Below are 16509 nucleotides of genomic sequence, written 5' to 3'. Positions count from 1 at the left end.
ACTATTGCAGTTACAGAGACACAGTATAATAAGAGACAAGCACTTAAAAATTCCCTACAAAAAAGCAACTGGCAGATGAAATAGAATTATTAAGTGAAAGCACATAATTCCAGAGATTTACCAACAGCAGTTGACAAATATGAACATGAACAATAAAGTGGGTTGTGGTTTGTTTTTTTGTGGGTTTTTTTCTTTTTTTTTTGTAATCATCTCTCATCCCTTCCCTGTCTGATCCATAGCTTGCCAGTATTACTAGAGTAGCAAGTCAAAGTAAAAATATTGTCTATTTATAGGAATTCCTTCTTTCTACACAATGATTTTATATTTGGCAATTTTTGGTTCCCTCCTTTAGGATGCCTCAAAATCAAAATTATGACAAATACATTCAGCTACTCTCCAGCTTATTTAACTTTTTACTACAATATAACAAAAAGCATTTAATTACAGTAAAACAAAACTGAGCAAAGAAAAAAAATTAAAAACAACAGCTTGAGAACTTTCCATGTAATCTTGGGTATCAAGGTCAAAATGTCCTTCTATAAAAAATTTAAGTAATAATGGCAAACTGTAACACTTGAAATTGGTATATTGTGCTAGCCCAGTAAATACTGTTCATTTCCTACAAATAGAAACTATGACAGAGAATTACAGACTTCTTTTAAAACTTAATTGGAAATTTCATACATAAAAAATTAAGTCATTATAAAAATATGAATCTACTTATATATACATTTATAAGCAGTGGTTTAAACATTTCAAAACAAAATACAAAACTATAGTTGTTCTTTATCATTGTTTTAATTTATAATTTTAAAGGATCTGTTAAAATACTAAAATTCTCTTTACTAATATTTTAGCATAACTGAGCACTGGATAGGAAACAATGAAAGAAAGCACTTACAAAAGATATCTATCATGTAAAGAAATAAACAGATATTACTTGTAGAATGAGCCATTCCATTTTTTTTTTTTTTTCATGAAAAAGAAGAGGCTAGTCATTAATTTCTAGGTCACAACAGAGGAGCAAGTAACATTAGATGGAAAAAACAAAAAAACTGTTCAACAGAAATACAATTTTGACCACACCACCTCACTCCCCATGAAAGACTTTTAGTTCCAAACAGCAGGAATGAAAAAACTGAAATATATAGAGCAGTTGTAACCCACTTATAAAGCTTATATTGGGATATAAGAGTAATTAGGGAATAACAATGAATAACTGGTGTTATTCAATGTATTTTTCTGATTTGGGGATATATTTTGGTGTCTGATATCTCTGAAAACACCCAACTGTGAGTTATCTGATAATCCAATTCAACCCTACACTGTTATATGAATATTCAAATAGAAGCAGCCAATATAAAGGCCAAGCCTTAATGCAGAGATGAGCAGACCCAACATTGGGCAATATAACCTGGTATCGCTACTGCTTTGTCAATTGTTCTGGCAGCAACAGAAATCCACCTCTATCTGAGAGGCAAAAAGTGTTTTAAAAGAACATCAGGTACTATATCCTTAGAAAAGTAACCAGCTAAAACAGCAACTAAGAAAGAAAATTAAATGAATGAAGCACTGGAAAAAAAGAGATCTACTAGCCATAAAATAACGGAGCTGAAGTATTCAATACCAGTTTCTTACAAACAAAAGAATAACTGAGACCCAAAAAGGAAGAGGCACATGGTCCTAGAACAAAAAAAAATCTGTCCTGTTGGGTCTCTAGTTCTATATTCTTTTCATTATACAGCACTACTTTCTCTATCAATGAATGATGTCTTAATCAGACCATTACTAAAATAATTTGCACTTATTTTGCTGAAAACCCTGGGCAAGCAGGTTAGATGTGTATGTCCCAATCAGCTTGTCCAATGATCCCATTATAACTTGAGGTAGAACTACTACCTTCACTTGCCCAAGGTCACATATGTTTTCAAGCAAAATCTGAAAACCCACATGTTTTGCCTTCTTGAAAAAGAAAAATTCTGCCTAAAATGCAAACAATGAGGTGAATGTGTTCTCTTCGCAGACAGAAAAGCCTAATTGGGCTGTTGTTTCCCATAGATTTGTCCACTGGAATTCCATACTAGACTTCTTGTTCTAAACTCACAGTATCCTGTACAGTTCCATCAATCGAAGACCATAACCTGTGAAATTAGCATGTTCCAAGTCCCTTTCATAAAGTTACCTTTCTTTCTCAAATGTTAAAAATCCTGAAAAGCACCTTATTTCTTCTAAACTTTACATCCAGAGCAATGAGTGTTAATTCAGAAGTAAACATAATAAGTATCTATTAAATCTATTACATTGTTTTTTAAGAATTTCTTGCATCTATTTTTTCAATACTTAAAATTTCACTTATATTCTAACACATATCTTGACTCAAACAATCTATGCTATACTCTCATTAAATCATAAAGACTTTGACAGTAAATTTTGTAATACAAAAATTTTACATGTAGACATAATACCATACTATACAAAACATATACTCTTCTCTAAAACTCTGTGAAATACTAGTTTTTCTTTGTTCTTCCTAACGCACTTTCAACTATATCCAATCCTTACAATAACTTAAAGAAATCCAATATAAATGAATCTAATCAAAACAAACTCAAAGGGCCACACCACCAAAGCACCAAATCCTTAATATTAATTACTCCAAGAACAACTATGGAATAGTTTTTTTTAAAGTGTCATATTATAAATGTGGATTGTAACATGAATTATGTTAATATAATTTCCTAAATTTAAATAACACACAATAGGTTGCTAAAAACCATTAAATGCAACCAAGCAATTACTTCAAATAGCAAAAATGTCATCTGTTTTATATAATGCCAGTTATTCATTTCTGTCAAAACTGTCTCGCAGAAATCATAAATAAATGGGAACAGTATATACCTAAAAATGTTCTGAGAAACTTACCATCATTTTGGCTCTTGCCCTTCATCTCTTCCTTCCACGATAGGATGGTGTTCAGGGGAACATAGTCCCTTATGTATTCTTTGCGTCTCTCCTCTAAGGTCATCTTCAGTAAACGTTCTTGCAAAACAAAAGCAGAATCTCCATTTGTATTTAACTTTTAAATTCAGCAATTCTTTTATAATTTAAACATTAATCATATAAACAAATCAAAGAATTAGTGTGGACCTGAGAAACATCAAAATGAAAATCTAATGATTTCATATTTGACTGTTAAAAAGTGTTAAGTTAACACCATGTTACTGGGGCATGTGGGAGGGAGGGGGAAATCAAAGCCTGATGAGGAAGACTCTTTTGTGATAGACCAAGAAATAAGTGAACTCTTTCTTTTCTTTTTTTTTTTTTAATTTTTTTTTTTAGCGTTTATTTATTTTTGAGACAGAGAGAGACAGAGCATGAATGGGGAAGGGTCAGAGAGAGAGGGAGACACAGAATCCGAAACAGGCTCCAGGCTCTGAGCTGTCAGTACAGAGCACGACGCGGGGCTCGAACTCACGGACCACAGGATCGTGACCTGAGCCGAAGTCGGCAGCTTAACCAACTGACTGAGCCACCCAGGCGCCCCTAAGTGAACTCTTTCAATCAACATCTACTAACAGTCTACTATGTGCCTGTAATGTTTATACACTGCAGGTACAAAGGTGATCCTTAACCTTGAGGAGTTCACAAGACAAAACGGGAATGGATAATATACAAAATAACTGCTACATAAATAAAACACAAAATCCTAAGACAAATACATAGAAATGTTAAGAGCACAGGAAAGGCAGCTACCAAGGTATGTCCTTAATTCTAAAATGCCATCAACAATAAAACTACACTTTCAATGTAATATCTTTGTGGAGGTGATTAAACACAAGTTGCAATATACATCTTGGTAAGATTAAAATATTCTTCAAATGCACCTTAGAATTATTAACAGTTGGTGTCACTTACAAAGAAGTCACTGTTCTTGGGGTGTCTGGGTAGCTCAGTCAGGTAAGTGTCCGGCTCTTGATTTCCACTCAGTTCATGATCTCACAGTTTGAGTTCATGCCCCACATCAGGCTCTGTGCTCCACACAGAGGCCGCTTAGGATCCTGTTCCCCTCTCTCTCTCTGCCCCTTACCACCTCAAAATAAATAAACTTTAAAAAAAAAAAAAAGCCCGTTCTTTATGAGTGGCAGGTACTTCACACATATAATGAAAATAATCTTTCCAACAACTCAGCAAAATTGGTATTATTATTTTTTTAAGGATGGTTTTTTAAGTTTATTTATTTATTTATTTATTGAGAGAGAGTGTGCGCACACGCACAAGTGGAGAAGGGGCAGAGAGAGAATCCCAAGCAGGCTCCACACGGTCAGCAATGTGGTGCCTGACACAGGGCTTGAACTCAAGAACTGCAAGATCTGACCTGAGCCAAAATCAAGAGTCGGAGGCTTAACCAACTGAGCCACCCAGGCACGCTGGTAGTATTATTATTATTTTGTAGATAGGGAAATGAAGCACATCAATGTTCAGCACCTTGTCCAAAGCAAGAAAGCTTTCCATTCAAATCCAGTCACATATCTCCCTAAGTCAAAAACTATAGCCTAAACTATTAGTCACTATAGTGTACTACTGTCACAGGAAAAGCTCTTCAAAAAAGGCGATGTGTTTCTGTACGCCAGCAGCCATGTATCATATACTTTACCAAAGGTCTACACAATGTAAAGAGATTGACAGTTGTACTCTCCAACTGTCTGTCAGCAGATTACAAGATGAATGGATTTAAGGATAGTACCTAGTTTCAGGTGTCTCTCATAAAATAATCACTTTAAAAGATTCTTTCACAGAAATAAACTGCCAAAGGTTTTAATATAAGTACAAGTGAATAAGAAATGGGGAGCCAACATTTGTCCTACCCCTAGAACTGGCTTTTCTTCAGCCACAGTAAATGATAATAAGATATTTTAATTAGATATGATAAAACCAAATCACAACACTACAATACTCAAAGGACAATACTGTATTGAATGTAAGATGCCTAAAGGGTATTCGAGTTGAAATCAAGAATATGGAATTCAGGAAAGAGGTTTAGCTTAGAGATTTTGGAAATTATGACCCAAACTTCTGGTCCTAAAGGAAGTTAATAGGAAAAGGTAAGGGATGTGACCAAACCTAAACAAAACAAAACAAAACAAAACACCATAATCAGGGAGTGTACACAAAGAGGAAACTTAAATGCAAATAAATAAAATGAAATAAAACTTAGACGTCACTGGACGTACCAGGTGAATCAAAGTGCCAGTGATGTAGAAACCGGCAAAGTTATAATAAGTAGAAGAAGGGAAATACTGTCAATTGCTACAGGAAGATCAGGAAGAATAAAAATCAATAAGCCATTGGTGGAGTCTGAGTGGCTCAGTTGGTTAAGCATCTGACTCTTGATTTTGGCTCAGGTCATGATCTCCTGGTTTGTGGGATTGAGCCCCCATTGGGCTCTGTACTAACAGTGTGGAGTATGCTTGGGATTCTCTCTCCCTCTCTGTCCCTCTCTCCCTACCCACCTCAAAATAAACATTTTTTTTTTAAGTCCTTCCTTTAAGATAGGAACAGAACTGAAAAGACAAAGGACATGTAAAGAAATGGACAAATGAGACTACAGGGGAAGATATTATGGCTGTTCGTGTTACGTGACATGAATTTTCTCCGTGAATTAAAAGGAAATGTCATGTGTTTGTGTAGGAGAAGGGAGGGGGGTCTTGATGGCATAGGAAGCTTTAAGGAAATGATAAATTTGGAAGACTCACACAAAGGAGAAGGGATGACTAGCACTTACCAAAACACTACTAAAAAGTTCAGATCACTAATACAGAAATATTACAACATCAGTGATCAGGTTGAGAGATATTTTGAAGCAACTCACAGTTTTAGTAAATGTCAGAAGGTAATACGGGAAGGCAACCTGGCCTCCGTGATTCCATTTATTTAAACATTTAAGTATGGACACTTAGAACAGAAATAAGATCAATAATAAGAAAATAAAACAATGAGATAATTTATGTCTCAGTTCTTAAAATTATAATACACATTAAGTGGTTTTAAATTATAGCTCAAAACAGTTTATTTAACATATGTGGACTTGAGAAGTCCTTAGTTATTTGTTTCAACAATGAAACATACTGAGGACCACAGACATCTATACAGTTTCTTTAGCATTACACAAAACTTGTCCTTAATGCTTCACCTTTACAATGAATCTCTGCTCTATGAACCAAGCATATAAGTAGGCAGACCTACGATTAGATGGCATACTGAGTAAAAGTATGTTTACAGAATGCCCTGACATTGCAATGAGGTGGGTAAGCCTTCCTTTAGATTTAAGTAACAGCTGCAAAAATATAATACCAGCCTCACAAATGCAATGAAAGAAAAAAAGTCATGCATCCCATCAGCTTCAATAGTAACAACCATACTGGAAATCCTTAGCTCCTTCTTTTTAAATATTAAATATCCCAAAAATAGACATCCTGATAAACTGAGACATACATTAAAGTCTTCAAATCACAATGTTTTTCCTTTAACATTAAACTTCATGCAAAAATAGGTTAGTTTTAGACAGGAGAAATTTACTTTGTTAGATACCTTTAATTGTGCATTTACTTCTTTATTTAGAAAATATTAATTTGGTTGTACTTTCCCCTACTGTTAGAAGAAAAAAAAAAAATCAAGACATCAAAGATTCTAAAATGCCTGCTCTTCACAGTCCAAATATGTAGGTGTTAAATGAAGGAACCATTGTAACATTGTTACTTTAGGAACATTATTATGACAGAAAAATAGTTCCTAAGCAACAATCATTACTTCATCAATAAATTATGTACTGAAAACAATCTCCATGATTTCCACTATTTTGCCTTATTAACAATACAAAACTAACATTCCAAGACCATCAACAAAAATGGGCACAGATGATCTTTCAATGCTTACAAGGTAAATCATTGTTAAAAGTGTGTTGAAACTAAAGTAACTACTACTGCAAAAACAAAGATTATTTTACACTAATTTATATCTACCAGGCTATTATTTTCAACAGCATTTGTTTTGTGACACCAGAATTTTTACTTCTATATAAGCCCATGATCATTAAGATAGAATTAAATGACATACAACCCAATCTTTCAACATTTTAGAGACCATTTTACTTGGATTGTTCAATTATATTAACTCTTCCCAGTAGTTCACTTAAAAAAGAATCCTTTCTTCATCCCCTTCCTCGGAATTATTTTAAGTAGGCCTTACATAAAGGATTCTTTTTCCACATTCATTCTCTTCCTTATGTCCACTGTTTGGCCTTAGTGTTCATAAAAGCCAGAGCTTGCAATAATAATCTACAAGTTTTAAGAGCTATTTTCAAGCAAATCAACTTTCAACCTAGTCACTCCATTATCCTTCTAATAAAAAGATAGGATTCTTCGGAGAAATTTGCACTACCCTCACCTGACCTCACTCTGGTACACAGGTTTAATCTATGTTAGCAGTAGCAATGCAAGTTCTCTTTGCTACTCTTCTGTAAAAAGCTACAGTGTGAAAAGAATGAAACAACTCCAGACACTAAAGTTTTATCTCAGATTTATCTAATTATGATGCCAGAGAAAAAGGGGAGAGGAAGAGAGAAGAGAGGGTTGGTTCGCACACTTCTGTCTTACAGAAATCAGTGCCACTGTCAATCTAGCTGATTTGGATGAGCTTTGATGTGCACAAAATTCAGAGGGAAGCTCATTCATGGAGAGTGGTATCAATTTCACAACCTTACTCTGAGCAGCTTCAGATTACGAATGGGGATGAAATACAGAGAAACACACTGCAGAGAAAGCCCATTCAGACTTCTCTGAAAGCTCTTATCCTCGCGGACAAGACGCCCGTTTTCAGTTTCCCCTAGAGTTCCAGGTTTCCAAAGTCACACTGCGGCGCAGAAGGAAGAGGCCTGGAGACGGGGTAAACGCCCGAAAGAGCAGACACTCTACTAGCTAGGGGGTGGGGGGCTAGAGGCGAGGAGTGAATAGTTGAGGGTCAGCTGGGCGCGAAGGCGCAGCAGCTGCAGCAGCTAATGTGCCCGCCGGCGGGCACGCGTGCCTGGGACAACCTGGCCAGGAGTCCAAAAGTCCCAGCTGGGGTCCCAGGAGAGGGTGGGGGACCTGAACAAGTTGTGCTGCGGCCCAGGAACTGCCGCTCAGGGGTCTCCGCCACCAGCCAGGCGCAGGCAGCCCCGCATGGGAAGAAGGTGACCGGGCGCGGCAGGCAGCAGAGGGGCGTGCGCCCACACGTGTGCGAGCTGCAGGTGCCCGGGGGCGGCGCGTGCACGCCGGTAAGCGCGCGCGTGTGCGCGTGTGTACACACGGACACGCGAGGGAGGCGGCACCGGCCGGGCAGGCGCGAGACGGGAGCTCGGGCGGGGGGCGCCGCGGCACACACAGCCCTGACCCCCACCCCCACCCGACTCCCACCCCCCACAGCCCCAGGACTCGACGGGCCAGTTACCTTTCTCCTCTCTCCACACCTTTTTCTTCTTGTTGCTGGGGTACATGTTGCCGTGGGGGTGGCTGGCTTTAAGCTGCAAGTTCCCCAGGCTCACGGGCAAACAGGGTGTGTGTGGAGTGGGAGGGGTGGGAGGGGACACTCGGGAGGAAAAAAGTGCAAGAGGCTCCGAGTCCCGCGCCGCTCGCCAGTCGCTTCTCTCAGCCCGCGCTCCGCTTCGGCTCCCACCCGCCTCAGCCCCGCGGCCGCCGCCAAAGCAGCACCTCACCGCCTGTCAACTAGGTCACGCCTCGCGCTAACCTAACACCCGCGCAGGCCCCGCCTTCCAGCCGCTAGCCAGCGACGCCTCCCATTGGCTGCACCGCCCGCCGCTCTCCGCTTTCCAGTCACCGCGCGCCCCTACTTCGGCCCCAGGGCGCACGCGCAGGCGCAGGCTCGGGCCCGACGCCGAGGACGTTGGGGAGCTAGAGGGGGCGGAGCCAGGGCGCGAGGGGGCTGGAAATGGCCTCGCGTTTTAGGGGGCGGGGCGTGGAACGGACGCCTGGGAGGAGCGTGAGGCTGTTGGCGCTACACCAGGCTTGGCGCCGCTAGGAGGACCTGAGGGCGTGGCCAAGGGCCAGGTGCGCCAGGTGACCGGCTAACCAGCCGGCGAAAGCAGCCTGCGGAACTGGAAGATGTGAAGGTAACAGGAGAAGTGAGTCAGCGCGAATTGTTCGTGTCTACTCCAACTGGCCAGTCTGAATGGATTTTACCAGATAATCTGAAGCTTTCCTCTTGGTGAGTAAATTATAACCAAAAAAAGTGAAAGGATCGGGAAATAGCTCGTCAAACTTTAGTAAAAATTAGTTTTCACTGGAGTTCTGTGAAGTTTGCAAAGAACAAAGATAAACTGAACTACTCAAGGAACTGAAAAGTAGTGGGCAACCAACATGTTACATTGGAAACAAAAATCTGATATCAAAGCAGATCAACCAGAGCCAGGTCATCTTATCCTTTTGTTCCTTCTCCAGTTGCTTCAACTCAAGGCACTGGGTTAAAGGACTGGCTTGATTCTGAGTAATACTTACCTGTTGGTGTTCTGAAAATACAGTTCAGGTGGAGCCAACCAAAAAAGTAGGGTGATCCAAAATTTAGATCCTCTCCCCAAATGCATTACATTGCTAAATATTAGACCATCCACAAGGCTGATTTGGTGGATGTAGTGAATCCACATTTATTTGACAATTGGGGTGCTGTTTTATGTATTGTACTTAAGCCAGGTGTGTAAGAGCTAATATTTGCAACACATTTTTTAATAATAAAAAAAGGAAGAAAGAAAGGCCCTGTTAAGAATTGTAAAAAAATGAAATGTTTTGAGTAACAGAACACTCATGAATATGATTCATGACATACTAATGTAATAATTTTTATTTTAATAATGCCTCTGCTTCTCTTTTTCTTTTAATGCTGTGAAATACATAAAAATTCATTTGGCTGGGAGAAATAAGGGAGGCTTCAAGAAGGAAGTGACATTTGGACTAGTAATAAAAATATGCACTTATTTTTTGGCAATGGAAATAAAAGAAGGGCTCTGCTTCAAGATACATTACAAAGGTAGAATCAATAAACATTGGTAATGGAATAGATTTTGGGAACAGAATGAAGAAGAGAAAGAAGAGTTTCATGGGTTAGTTTAGGAGGAGGATGGCAATATTATTAATATTAGGCAATTAAGAGCAGTTGCAGATATTGTGGGAAATATATTGAGTTCTTATTTAGAAATGCTAGGTGTGAAGTGTCTGCTGGAAAGTGCATCATACTGGGCACTATCTTTTTTGTTACAAGAGAGAACCCTTTTCCACCCCAACCTAGAGTTCATCTGTGCTTTCTTAGGAACCTTAAATATGCTACTGATTATTCTTTATTTCATGTCAACTCAAGGAACTAGAACCATACATCAACTTTTAAACTTTCTTAAAATGATAAAAAAAAAAAAAAAAATCGCCCTGCGACTCCACAACACCTTCCAGCTACTGCATCTCCTTTCTTTCCAAATGGTTGTCAATACCTGCTGTGTCAGTTTCCTTACATCCCACTTTCAATTTTTCAGTCCCCTCTCTTCTAGGTTCTTTCCTATTAACTAACTGAAATAGCTCTTGCTAAGGTGACCAGTGACCGTCACATGCTGTGTAATCGTCATTTTTCAGTCTTTCTCTTACAAGATCTCTTGGCAGCATTTAACACTCTTGACCTCTCATTCTTCCTTGCAGCATCCTTTTCCTTCAGTTTTTCTCACCCTTTTGAGATTCCTCCTGTATGGCCATTCCTTCTCAGTTTCCTTTACTGGCCCATCTTCCTTTGCAGCCATTACATTTTGGAGTTCATTAAGACTTAGTCTTATCCCCTTATCTCTTTTCACTATATACTTTTTTTTTTTTAACAACTTTAACCGTACTCATGGTTCAGTTATAATAGTGATTTTCAACCAGGGGAAGTTTTGCCCTGTAGGGAACACTGACAATGTCTGGAGACATTTCTAGTTATTGCAACTGAGAAAAGAATGCTACTGGCATCTAGTGGGAAGAGGTCAAGGATGTTGCTAAGCATCCTAAAGTGCATGGTTCAGCCCCCCACAACAAATCATCTGGCCCAAAATGTCAACACTGCTGAGATTGGCAATCCGAGTTATACCAATGACTGCCAAATTTATTATTTTCGATAAAAATTTCTTCTTGAACTTTAGACCTATATGTGCTACCATATACTGTATCACAACTTTAAGAGGCAGCATTATGCACTGGCTAAAAGGTATTTGAAGCCAGACCATCTGGATTCAAATCCTACGTTTACCCTTATTGACTTTGTGACCCTTGCTTGGCAAGTTACTCAAAGTCTCTACACCTTGCTTATTTAAATTATTGTATGGAGATGGTAATATAGTATCTACCTTGATTGATGTGAGGATTGAATGCGTTAAAACACATAAAGTGACTAGCACCTAGTAAATGTGGCAAAGATGCTCACTAATACAATTTTCTTTCTCTTGGCCCATAGAAAAATGATATTTCCCAGCCTCCCCCGAAGTTAGATAGGATGTGTAACTGTATGCTGAGTGGGTTATAAGGCAAAAGTGATGTATGCCATTCCAGGCCATCAAATCTTTTGTACACTTATGCATATTCTCTCTTTTCTTTTCATGGTGATCTCAGAAGCAGCATGTCAAGAAGGAAGGAGCTTGGATCCCTGAGTCACTCACTGCTTGAGGGAGTATCTCAAGGATCCAAGGAGTACCACATCAAGCTATGATATAAACAAAACACTTTTATTATGTTACAGCATTGGTATTTAGAGGGTATTTGTTTTAGCATTATTAACTATTCTGATAAAATACCATTATCATTGAAAAGTGTTAAATATTAATATTTACTCTCTCAAAAGTACCTGAAATGTACCATGTACCACACTGAGCTCATGATCTTTCCCCCACACTTAGACTTCTTCCAGTGTCTCTTATCTCTTTGAATGGCTCATCACCCATTCAGTTGAACAATCTAGAAACCTAAACACTATCCCTGATACCTCTTATAACTTTATTCTCATTTCAAATGAACTGCTATACCTTCTTAATTTTATCTCCTGTATCACTCTTGAATTGCTCACCTTTCCAATGACACTGCAATAAGCTCAGTGCGAATTTAACTGGACTACTACAAAGACTTCTTTAAGTGGCCCCCGTGTCTTCTCTTGCCCCTCTTATGTCCATTCTATCCCCTGCATCACATTTTCAAATGTGATCATGTTGTGAAATGTGATCATGTTGTAAATCACTGTTGTAAATTATTCAATGACTTTCTAGTGGTCTTTGCAATGGACTTCATTGTATTCCCCCAAAGTTTATTTATTGAAATCTTAGCTGACAGTGTTATTATATGTAGAGACTGGGTGCTTAGGAGATAGTTAAGGTTAAATGAGATCATAAGGGTGAGACCCTAATCCAGTAGGACTGTGGCCTTATAAGAAGAGGAAGATATATATACATATATATATAATATTATATATACATTATATATTATTATATTGTATACTATATAATATATATTATATTGTACATGATTATATCATATATTATATTAATATGTATTATATTTTATATATATTATATATATAATATATATATATGTATATCCACTCCTGCTCCTCCTCCTCCTCCTCCCCCCTTCCCCCTATACATGCCATGTGAAGACACAGTGAGAAGGTGCCCATCTGCAATATGGGACAAGAGCCTTTGCCATAACCAGGCTATGCCAGCATTCTGAACTGTGAGAAAATTAATTTCTGTTGTTTAAGCCACCCAATCTATAGCCTTTTACTATTGCAGCCCAAGCTGACTTATACAGTCTTATAAAAACTAAATCATTAAGAATAGAAGGCTCATCACCTACCAATTCTCCTTACCCCCACCACCCAATTTCTGGTTTCATTCATACCAACCATAGAGCTTTTCACTTCCTTGAACACATCTTATTCTCACCATATGGTCTATTCACATGTTTGCCACTGTAACTGAGACATGATTTGCTTAGTGAACCCATTCTTTTTTTTTAACTGTTCTTTTTTTTAATGTTTATTTATTTTGAAAGAGAGAGAGTACACATGAGCAGGTGAGGGGCAGAGAGAGAGAAAGAGAGAGAATCCCAAGCAGGAAACTGACACGAACTGTGAGATCATGACCTGAACTGAAATCCAGAGTGGGACGCTTAACTGACTGAGCCACCCAGGCACCCCTTAGTGGACCTACTCTTATTCTTATTCTTATTAAGCTCAAAAATCACTCCTTGGCAAAGCCTTCCCTAACACTGACCCCACCTGAGCCCTACCCACGTGTTCTTTTATATGCCCTCAGTGCTCATTTACTTCCCTATATAGCATTTTTTACACTTTGAAATTATAAATATATTTGAGTGATTCTTTTGTTAATATTTATCTTTCACTCTGGACTCTCTTTCACTCTCTGAGGACAGGAAGTATATCTTTTTGCTCACAGAGAATGACACAATGCCGGATACAAAATAGATTCTCAATAAAAATTATTGAATGAGAAGAATGAGCGTCCAGACAGAGATGTTGGTAAAACTGAGGAAGAGCACATGAGACCAAAAGAGGTTACCTTGGGGAGGCCATAATTTTAAAGCAAAGACTAAGAGAGTAACTGACAAGTGAAATTAACGAATGCCTGAAAAAGAATGGCATACATCATTAGCATATAGTAGGTATTCAATAAGTGAATGAATAGGTGAGGAAGTGATAGAATGAATGAGAAATTGTGTTCAAGCAAGTAGAAAAATATTTGCAGCTCAATTTTCAGAGAAACCAAAAATATGTTTTCAAGAAGATGTTTGTGGTTAGAAATATCAGATGTCTCACAGATCAAGTAGGATGAGAACTGAGAAAAGATCATTGAATTTATAGTCTATGTAAATCAGTGAAAATAAAAACAAGTAGTTGAAGAAAAAGTGAAAAGCAATGAGAAGTGATTGTGGTCTGTTTTGTTTTAATGTTTAGAGATTAAAGGATAAGTAAAGTACATAGTAGTTGGAAGGACACCAGAGTCAAGGGAAAATTTTTCTAAGAGACATGAAATGAAATGAAAAGTGTTTAAATTAAGAAGATTGGTGACAAAAGATTGAGACAAAAAAGAGAAAAGAAGGACAAATGTCAGAAATACTAGAAAAAGATAAAGCAAATGTGGATAGAATCAAAAGTGAGGGAAGTCTTGGACTTAGAGTATAGAAAAAGCATTTCATCTTTTGTGATGAATTTGAAAAAAGAATGAAGATTCAAAAAAATTTTTAATGAAAAGAAAGTAGAGGGAAGATAGGTCCAATGAGTTCAGTTCAGTGAAAGTAGGAGGCAAAATCATCTGCTGAAAGATACTGATAAATCTGGATCCAAATGGGGAATGCAAAAAATATTTGGAAAATGTTTAACAGATTATATTTAAGAGTTTAAATAAATTATATTTAGGCAATTTTTAAAAGTACAGAAGTTAGGAAAGTCCCATTTTGAAGTCCCTTGGTGAAAGGAAAAGATACTAGGGAATAGACAGAATAATGGTCCCAAAGATTTCCAGGATCTAATCTCTGGAACCTGTGAATGTTACCTTATTTGGCAGAAGGGACTTGCAGATGTGATTGAGGATCTTGAGATGGGGAGATTATCCGATATTATCATGGTTGGCCCTAAATGTAATCACAAGTGTCCTTGTAAGAGGAAGACAGAGAGAGATTAAAGCATTGGGAAACTAACAAAGGGAGTAAACCTGGAAATTCAAGGCAATAAATATGTCTATTTCTGAAGTAATTACCTGTACACACTGTAAATGTTGGATATATTTTAGGCATAATTTCTCAGTTCCATTCCTTGGATAGTCTTAATATTCCCATGCTTTTACCTAAATATTCATTTTCATTTCTGGTTCAAGCCTTGAGGGTACTCACTTATGAACTGCCCATATCGTTAAAGACAATGAAGAGGGCATTTTTAAATAACTTTTAAGGAAAGTGTAATGAAATGCCTTTTAAAAAAAAATGATCACTGGAATTTGTTTGCCTTTGTCCCAGTAAAACCTCAGCAGTTCTTTACTCAAAAAGAGGATAAACATTTTCACCAAGATGGCGACGAAAGCAGACTTGATCCATATGCTTCCCGTGCACCATCGCCTTCAGATGTTAGAGTAAAGGATGATGTTAGGTCAGCTCACGTACTTAATTGTGTTTTCATATAAGTGCAGCTTGCAACACTGAAGGTAACATAAAAATAAACACTTCTAGCAGTTCTGAAAATGACTTGAATGTTATTGTGGACATGTACAAATTGGACTTCTGGTTTATTTCTTTCCTTTCAGAGAGCAACTCTTACATATCTTAAACATACTCCTTATCTCCCTCCCACCAGACTAGCAGACTAGATATGGTTCCCTCCCCATAGCCTGCTCTCTCCAGTAGCTGCCTTCATTCCAGTTGAAAGGAACTTTCTGGCAGCTCATTGGCCCAAGAGTAAGGAAATGGTTGCTTAGCAACCAAATCCTGACCCCTGCAAACCTGTAAGAGGAAACTTGTGGGCCAGCCACCTAGTTCTGCCTGTGTTATAAGTAAGGAGGAACTGCTTATGAGAAGATGAAGCCCCTGTCCCTGTTAATAGAGATATTGATCATTCTTGGGGTCATAATTAAAAGTAAGTTTTTCTGTCTTTATGGTTGTCTATGAGGGTCTTCTCTCTTTAACGGTAGTAAGGGTAGAAGCTGATTCGAAGATCATAAGTAACCTCACTATACTCCCAATTGATACCATTTGGGGGGTAAGTACTTAAGAATATCCAAACAGGATAGAAATCAGTGATACTCTTATTTAGGATAATACCTGGCAAAGATGTGTGTATGAGAGAAAGAGAAGGAGGGAGGGAGAAAGGGAAGGAGGGAAAAATAGAAAAGATTGAGCAATTTATGAGGAAAGCATTAAAGTAATTTTTATAGAGTAGGGATATTTGAGACAGGTTGTTAAATTTTGTTGAATCCAGAATATTATGAATATTTAGTTCCAGGACTTTAATGGAAAAGTAGAGGACTCAAAGAGTTGTGCATTAATTTATATTCTTACAGCCTTTTTTAATCTTTTCACAGTAACATTTGTATTTCCAAAGTTTCTAGGATTTCTAACTAGTTACTATCTTAAAATGGAAATTATTTTCCAGTCTTGTTTCTCTGGCCTTTTATTGAATTAATTTTTACTCAGTCCTCAGATAATTTACTCTTCCTGAATTCAACCTAAGAAATATTCATGTACATTTAATCTAAGAATGCAAGGTTGGTATAATATCCAAAAATTAATTAATGTAACACACCACATCAATAGAGTAAAAGATAAAGACCACACACGGTCATCTCAATTGATGAAAAAAAAAAAAAAAAAAAAAAACATTTGACAGAATTCAACATCCCTTTCTGATAAAAACACTCCTCAAATTTGAAATAGAAAGAAACTTCCTCAACTT

General features: G+C 37.8%; 2 protein-coding genes across 10 annotated transcripts in view; one reads left to right on the top strand and one right to left on the bottom strand.

Annotated features, from left to right (window-relative positions):
* MACROD2 (mono-ADP ribosylhydrolase 2) overlaps positions 1 to 8804 on the bottom strand; it is a 1987236-nt gene extending 1978432 nt beyond the window's left edge. Inside the window, exons 1-2 of the mRNA XM_027069543.2 lie at positions 8485 to 8804; positions 2923 to 3039 (exon numbers count right to left, since the gene is read on the bottom strand). Of these exons, the coding sequence (XP_026925344.1) occupies positions 2923 to 3039; positions 8485 to 8530 (163 nt within the window). The 5' untranslated portion in view covers positions 8531 to 8804. The remainder of the gene's footprint in view (positions 1 to 2922; positions 3040 to 8484) is intronic.
* A 200-nt stretch (positions 8805 to 9004) lies between these two features.
* SEL1L2 (SEL1L2 adaptor subunit of ERAD E3 ubiquitin ligase) overlaps positions 9005 to 16509 on the top strand; it is a 121734-nt gene continuing 114229 nt past the window's right edge. For 2 of the 9 annotated variants that reach the window (XM_053201341.1, XM_053201339.1), the window contains exon 1: positions 9005 to 9258. Coding sequence is in view for 4 of the 9 variants with exons in the window: in XM_027069547.2 (XP_026925348.1) it covers positions 15636 to 15693 (58 nt within the window). In the remaining 5 variants the exon portion in view is untranslated. Of the gene's footprint in view, positions 9259 to 9408; positions 9595 to 15412; positions 15694 to 16509 lie in introns of those variants that run through there. The other 7 variants (XM_027069548.2, XM_027069545.2, XM_053201340.1 and 4 more) reach the window with 6 other exon arrangements.

Source organism: Acinonyx jubatus, chromosome A3 (assembly GCF_027475565.1).
Source record: "Acinonyx jubatus isolate Ajub_Pintada_27869175 chromosome A3, VMU_Ajub_asm_v1.0, whole genome shotgun sequence".
Classification (NCBI taxonomy): Eukaryota; Metazoa; Chordata; class Mammalia; order Carnivora; family Felidae; genus Acinonyx; species Acinonyx jubatus.
Note: the sequence above shows the minus strand (reverse complement) of the source record. Positions and strands in the feature narration are given on the sequence as shown.